Here is a 7,121-nt window from a genome sequence, read left to right as displayed (position 1 = left end):
CACTTTTAATTGATTCGTTTAAAACAAAATAGGCTCACTTTTTCAAATAATAATAATAATTCAAGAATATGCAATAGATATAATAAGACTATAACTAATTCTATTAATGCTAGTGTTTATTTTGAGAAAAAATAAATTTTGACAAGGCTAATCCCTTACGTGATACGGTATGTTAATTAAACTCAGCTAACATAAACAAAAACTGATTGGCAGCAGAAATCAATAGACTCGAATATTGTTATTATTTATTAGACTATTGCATTTATGCAAGTACTGAAAAGAAAGTCAAAGTTGACAGTGAAGCATGACAAAGCGTATTGTCAGCAAACAAAAGTGTTGCCAGCAGATAGATGGTTTTAATGCATCGTTGATTCAGATCAAAATTTTTGCTTGGAAAACTCGAGGGAGGAGGAGAATATTTTATTCTTCATCGAATTCTGCCCTAGATATTTAGACTATAAATAACAATAGAGGAAATTAAATTTCGGTTAATTATTTTAAAAAGTATAGATTTTGATTCGAATTTCAATCTCGACAATTAAAAAAACCTTGGAAAAAATTTAAAATTTTATGTAATTAATTTATAAAGATATTTGTATATTAATGAGAAAATTTAAAATGAAAAGAAGAATAAGAAATAAAGTTTAATCCATTCGGGCTTAGCGTTCGTTGTGTATACGTGGCTGCGTGTTTACTAAAGTCCGATCGCATCTTAAGCATCCAGCTGCTACTCTCGCCTCTGTTAGTTTTAACTGACAAAAGAAGACAGCTAGAAAGAACTGATGAATTAGGGGCGGAGATCTTCTGGTGTCGGTCACGGCAGCAAACTCCGCCTCTAGATCCAGTCCGCAGATGGAAGCGATAAAGCACTGTGACTGGGAACACCGACCCCGGCATGTCTAGTACAGACTCTGCCGTTGCATCGACTGCAACCGTCATCGAAACGAGCAGTGCGTCGAATCGAACACAACGTGGCTAGACCAATAGCGCCATACTAGCGTGACGTCACGCGGAAAGGACGTTTTCTATTGGAGATTGGTCGGGAGGGCTGGTACGGCAGTCTTTGTTCTGATGGACAGCGGAACGTGGTGAGCAGTTAAGGTGTAGGAACTGCTGGGATGAATATCTATCCCATTGGGGTCTGTCTATTTCGGACTGTCGTGTTATTTTTCAGTCTAGACCTCTAGAAGTGTCGTGACTTCACTTTATTAACTTTGTTTTGGAAGTATCTCGTTGAGATGAGGGAACTCAATCCGCCGGGGGCATGTGCACAATATATGATTTCGAAGCGAATGATCGATCGCTAGCATTCGATAAACAACGGTAAGATATGCATTTGGTTAATTTTTAATGCAAATGAATTTCTCGCTTTAAGATTAAATGCTAATGAAGATGAGGTTTAAAGATTTCTATTGTTTTGTTGCGTTGCCACTAGAGTTCGGTAGAATCTCGAATTAAATTTCTATTATTTTTTAATTTCTATTATTCTTTGGTTGGTGTATTGCTTTATTATTTTTATGTGGTGTAAATTGATTAATTCATTTTAAAGTTGTTGAAACTTTTCTTTCTAGTGCAAGACTGAGCAAACGATTGACTCCTAGACCGGAAAAATTGGACGATAGCCGGAGAGCCGACGTTGAAACTCGGCACAAGTTTTAGTCCTCTCCTTCAGCCGTCTTTGCCCGGCAGGATATCGTAGTCTCTCCACAGTCGATACTTTACCGATTGTGCATGTGGTTAGTGAACTGAGTTACGTCCAAGAGTGAGTGTATCGAGGAACTGGTAGACAGGGACTATGGATGTACACGTAACCACATCGGATCAAGGTCAGGGATCAGGTGGACATCCCGCTCATCGCTGGCCTTACGATGCTCCCCGAATGGGTTCTGGACTAGAAAGTTCTGGTAATCTTCTAGCACCGGACGATGTCGACGTATTTTTCCATTCTTTGGATAGTAATGGAAATCCAGTCAATCCAGCTACTTACTATGCCAGCCCAGCTGCAGCGAGAGCAATGCATAACTACAGAACTCCTCACGGTAAGTTCTTTTTAGTAGTTTTCGGTTTAGGTTTGCGTTTAGGATTGAAAATAGCCAAACACGCAAAATCGACAATAAACTTAAGTGTTTCTAGGCTTCAATCTCGGACAAATCTTTTTCCTTACACATTTTGACAGCCGAAACAATAACTTTAAAAGGCAATCTATACTTGCTGTGACATTTGCTGTTATACCGCGATTGAACAAGGAAAACAATAACAATATAGATTAAATTATTGAAAGAAGAGGATTGACACGCATCAAATTTTCTTTAATATATATGTTCTAGAACTTATAAACCCGAAAAGTCGGGAAAATTCGCCAGAAAATTTAATATCGCAAAATGTCGCGCTTCTTTAGCACTGACTTCCTATTTAGAAACATGGGCTAATAATCTTTATCGTCAAATATGTCAAAAATCTTTTGTTTCCGTCCACCAATAAAATAATATTGAACCTGAGTATAATATTTCCCGCAAGACTTTAAAAGTGATAGTTGACCCTGATACAGCGGTGAATGTTTAACGAAGTTCGTCAGGGTCGAAGAGGACGGATACAGGATTTCTTTTCACTACTATAATCACTTTGATTTTTCACTAAATTATTCCAGTTTTAAAAATATTATCTCATAATAAAAGATTGATTTTCTTTTTTATTTTAAATTATTCCTTTACGCAATAATTGCTTTAAAAGCCTACGTAAATATAAAGCTCGAATAAGTTACAAAAAATTATGTTTAATGGTCTAATAGTCATTGTTGTTTGTAAACAACATTAAAAAATTAAAATTTACATATTAGGCCTGTAAGCAAAATGGAATAAACTAATTTAATGATTACATTAATGCATATATAAATTTAACACGTCGCTTATCATTAATAGATCTGTAAACCTTATTTAAATTAAGTTCCTTAAAATCAAAGCCTAGCATTTCAATGCCGTTAGATCTTTCTATTATTCTGAAATATTTTTTACAAATAAACTACTTTTGAAAGGCCTATGTATCAAAATTGGGCCGATAAAGAATGAATGTTTTGAACAAAGCTGAAGTGTATCGCGATTAGTGAACGAGATACAATTGAAAGTGAAACGAACGAAAACACAGTCCGATAGACAGCAATTTTATAGATTTATCATCAATAATACTATGATGTGATTTCGACAATCGGAATCAAATATAAGCTATGGAGAGTTACAAAGCACATTGCACGAATTGCGTGTATAACACCCGTTTAGATGCCAAATTATGAGTACATAAACGCGAAAAAAGCATAAAACGCGTGACAATTATTATATTTGAATGAATAATTTAACAGCTAAAAAGTCAGCGACCAACAATGACAAATGCATCTTTTAATAGCAGATGATTAATCAAATGATAATCGAGAAGACCATTTCAGAAATGCTAATTTTACAACCGACGAAAGATTAATGTCAACCTCGTTTGGGTTTTCGTATTAAAGCCCAACTTCATCCGAGTTCATTAAATTAGAAGAAAAAATGAAAATTCTCTTTTAAATTAAAGATCCCCTTTAAATGCAACCCGTAGGAGGAAAAATGGACCCAAGGGATCAGCAGAACATTAAGTTAAACGATATGAGCCTATCGTGCCTCTCTACCGGATTTTGGCTCCGAGTATATTAAACAGATTATAGTGCATTGTATCTAGTTAAATAAGAAGCATATTTCGAAGAATAATAAAGCCTGGTATTATATTTTATAAAAATTGCAGTGTGGAAACAAAACGTATCGTCACGATTGAGACATTGCGTTGGGAAACTAAATCAAAATAAAAATATATTATTAAAACGGAAAAGAAACAACAATACTCACAGAAATCTTCGTTTTCTCGGTGAAGATTACTCTCAAAATAAAAGGATTGCATATTACAATCGAGACTTAAAACGTTTTTAATTTAGTGTTTATATCAGTGATTGAACACTTCTAACGCTCTTAAACACTTAACTATAGGCTTTTTTATATATAGAGGAAGTGATAGGCCCCCGAGCTGTAGTAAAAACTAAACTTAATCTATAGTTAAACACAATAAAAATGCGCAGTTTGGAGTGATAGGTGATTAAGAGTAAACTAGGTGTAAGTCCTCGGACGGTAGATAAGTAACATAAAAAAGCAGTGATAAAACAGACCTTGTAAATTGTATTTGATTTCCGATATCAGTTCTTCAGCGTCCATAGCCGTCTGATGAAACAAACCAGTATTAATTACGTAACACTTCGATGGCAACTGGTTTATTTCCGAACTGCCATTTCTCGTTAGGATAAAGGAAAAATGTTGTAAAACAGTTCCATTGTCTTTACTGAACACAGAAAAAACTGTTCGGGGAGTTCTCGTACGTTCAGTTAATAAGGAGACAAATCTTTTCAGAATGTCACGTTGACTACTGGCTTGCGATTTTAAATAACACGACTTTTTCCTAGACGAAAAATATATTTATTTGTAATCTCTTTCATTAAAACGTTATTAAAATTTAAAAGCGAAATTATGGAAATTCGTTCGAAACTATGCGCAATATTAATCCTCTTTCTTTCAACTGAATCCGGTTTGATAGTGCCACGTTTTGTAAACGTTGTCACGGATCATAGAGAAGCATTTGGATGTCAAAAGTGTCAAAACTATCAAAATGAGAGAGGTTTGCCCATAAAGACGTTTTGGAGTTTGCGCGTTACGCATGGTAAGTTTAACATCCGTAAGAGAACGAAGAGAATAATTGTCGACTTTATGACAATTTACGACTTTTAACTTTTTTTATATATCTTTTGCCTTCGGTTTTTAAATTGTTTATTAAACGAGTCGACGATCGCTCTCAATATTAAACATCGAAATCATTTTTGCAAATCAAAATATAAAAATTCTTTCTTTGTAACGATTATTTAATTCTAAATAAAGAATAAAACTGTTTTCGATTTTTATTATTTTGAAATGGAAGTGACTAAGTTAAAATGATATGACAAAGCAACATTCCTAATGTTGTTCTGAATAAGCTAGTCGCTTTGTGCAGCCATAACACTAAAATCTGTATTTTGTCCAAGTTAGTTAACTTTTAATAAGCAATTAACATAAGTGATTAACGGGAAGATTTTTTATCATGAGGAAATTTTTAAGTTTGACAATGGATTGTGAGTATATGTAGTTAAGCTAGCTATAAAAATAGACAACATTGTTGATCATGCTTAAAGATCTTTTGTTTGGCTTTTGGAGTAGTTCTAAAGATTTTTCTGAATAGGAAGCGAGTAGTAAAATGATTTATAAGACTTATGCTAATTTTTTTTGGCTAATGCTTTTAAACTATCTACTTCAGTCAGTATTAGTTAATTAATATATACATTTTTACGTATTAAACAGGATCATTTGACAGATTTCATTTAAGTTTTATAATTTTAACTCGTTTTAATCGTTAGACATATAAACACGTGCGTAATAAAACTATCCTATAAAGAGAAAGAATTAAAAAATATGATTTTAATTCAAAAAATGATAAGACAGATGCTTTAAAAATTTCGTATAAAAATAGATTATCGAATGGTATTAAAAATCCGATCAATTGCGGTCATTATTTAAACATTAAAAATGTGAAATTCGCGGAGAAGAAACCTGCCAGATTTCATCGCGAACATCTTTCCAAGCAGACTAGCCTCACAAATTTTAAAAATAAATGATAGGAATTAAGGTCGGCTACAAACTTGTGGGGACGTTTATGTAAGGGAATCCAATGTGAAGAGCACGGAATTGAAAGACGATGAAAAATGATAAAACCGTCCACCGAAGAAGAAGAAGAAGATGATTAATGCTGGAACGTCTGGACATCTTACAAATCAAAATAAGGTTACGCTCTCGAAAACACATCATCTCTCATTATAGCACTGCTTGGCCATTCACACGTCCGTGATGTTGCTAACAAAGCAAAGAGAGATGAGCTATGCTAAGCGCACGGACAATGTGTTATTAACGTGATTGTATTTGATCGTGCATTTATCATGAGAACGCCTATTGCTTAGGAGAGGCGGGCTGCTACGGAAAAAAATTGTAGATCGACAACCTATAATGAGTAAAAGTAAACATTCTCGGACACCTGCAGAGCGAAGAAACTCCAAACAAAAAGTGCCCCGTGAGCGTGATGGACTCGTGACTTCGTGACGTCTGGCTATTCTAAGTTGAATGAGTCGATTACGGTCCGTCTAATTGTCGACGCGTTCACCTTTCTCTTGCGTAATAACTGTCAACGCCGACGTTAATAATCGGTAAAGTTAATTTCTTTCACTACTATATTATTATTATAACTAGGCCGAACCATTAAATTATTTTCATCGATAATAGTGATAAATTATTTTAAAGCGATGTAAAAATGTTGTGAACGCAGAAGCTGGGATAAAATGCAAGGATTTTTGAATTTCTGTTTTCAAAAAAGCATTCGAGGTTTTTGCCATTACAATAATGTAGACGTAATCTTGATGACAAAAGAGAGAAAATACACTTAAGTAATTCTATTTTCGACAAAAGACATTTATTTCCCAGTTTAACAAACTCTAAAGAAAATTGGCTTGACTAATTCTGTTTTCTCATTTAAAGAACTATAATTTCGCGACCGAAAATAAACAGGCCTACTTTAAATTTATCCAACACTTTCTTTATCTTGCTTATAAAGTCAATCACGATATAAATAAGCCTATAAGCAATGCCCTCTGCCCCTCGGAATGTGCACTTATATGATTCATAAATTATAAATGTGAAACGTGTTTTTATATTAAATTCTATTTAAAATTATTTCAAGTATGCTAAAAATGTCTGTCTAAAATTTAGCTTACAAAATTTTTTAGTTTTTTCAATACGATACCATAGAAAGTCGTCAAAAAATATTTTCAATATACCTATAACTTAATTGGCTTAAAAAGATGGCGAGCAAAACGGTTAAGTATTTTGAACTAAAATGAATTAAAATAATGGTTAAGGATATTAAAAACAAGTATATTAAATTATCAAAATGTATCTAAAGTTTTTAATGGTAAAGAAAATATTATTTCATTCAAGCTCAGGCCTATTCAAAACTTAATTTTACAGCAAAACAAG

The 7,121-nt window shown here is 33.6% G+C and overlaps 1 protein-coding gene across 1 annotated transcript in view; it reads left to right on the top strand.

The window, feature by feature from the left end:
* Nucleotides 1–846: 846 nt before the first annotated feature.
* LOC136977528 (GATA-binding factor 2-like) overlaps nucleotides 847–7,121 on the top strand; it is a 50,231-nt gene continuing 43,956 nt past the window's right edge. Inside the window, 2 exon segments of the mRNA XM_067273023.1 lie at nucleotides 847–1,323; nucleotides 1,572–2,039. Of these exon segments, the coding sequence (XP_067129124.1) occupies nucleotides 1,796–2,039 (244 nt within the window). The 5' untranslated portion in view covers nucleotides 847–1,323; nucleotides 1,572–1,795.

This window comes from Centruroides vittatus, unplaced genomic scaffold (assembly GCF_030686945.1).
Source record: "Centruroides vittatus isolate TY-2023 unplaced genomic scaffold, ASM3068694v2 contig_460, whole genome shotgun sequence".
In the NCBI taxonomy this organism is placed as follows: Eukaryota; Metazoa; Arthropoda; class Arachnida; order Scorpiones; family Buthidae; genus Centruroides; species Centruroides vittatus.
Note: the sequence above shows the minus strand (reverse complement) of the source record. Positions and strands in the feature narration are given on the sequence as shown.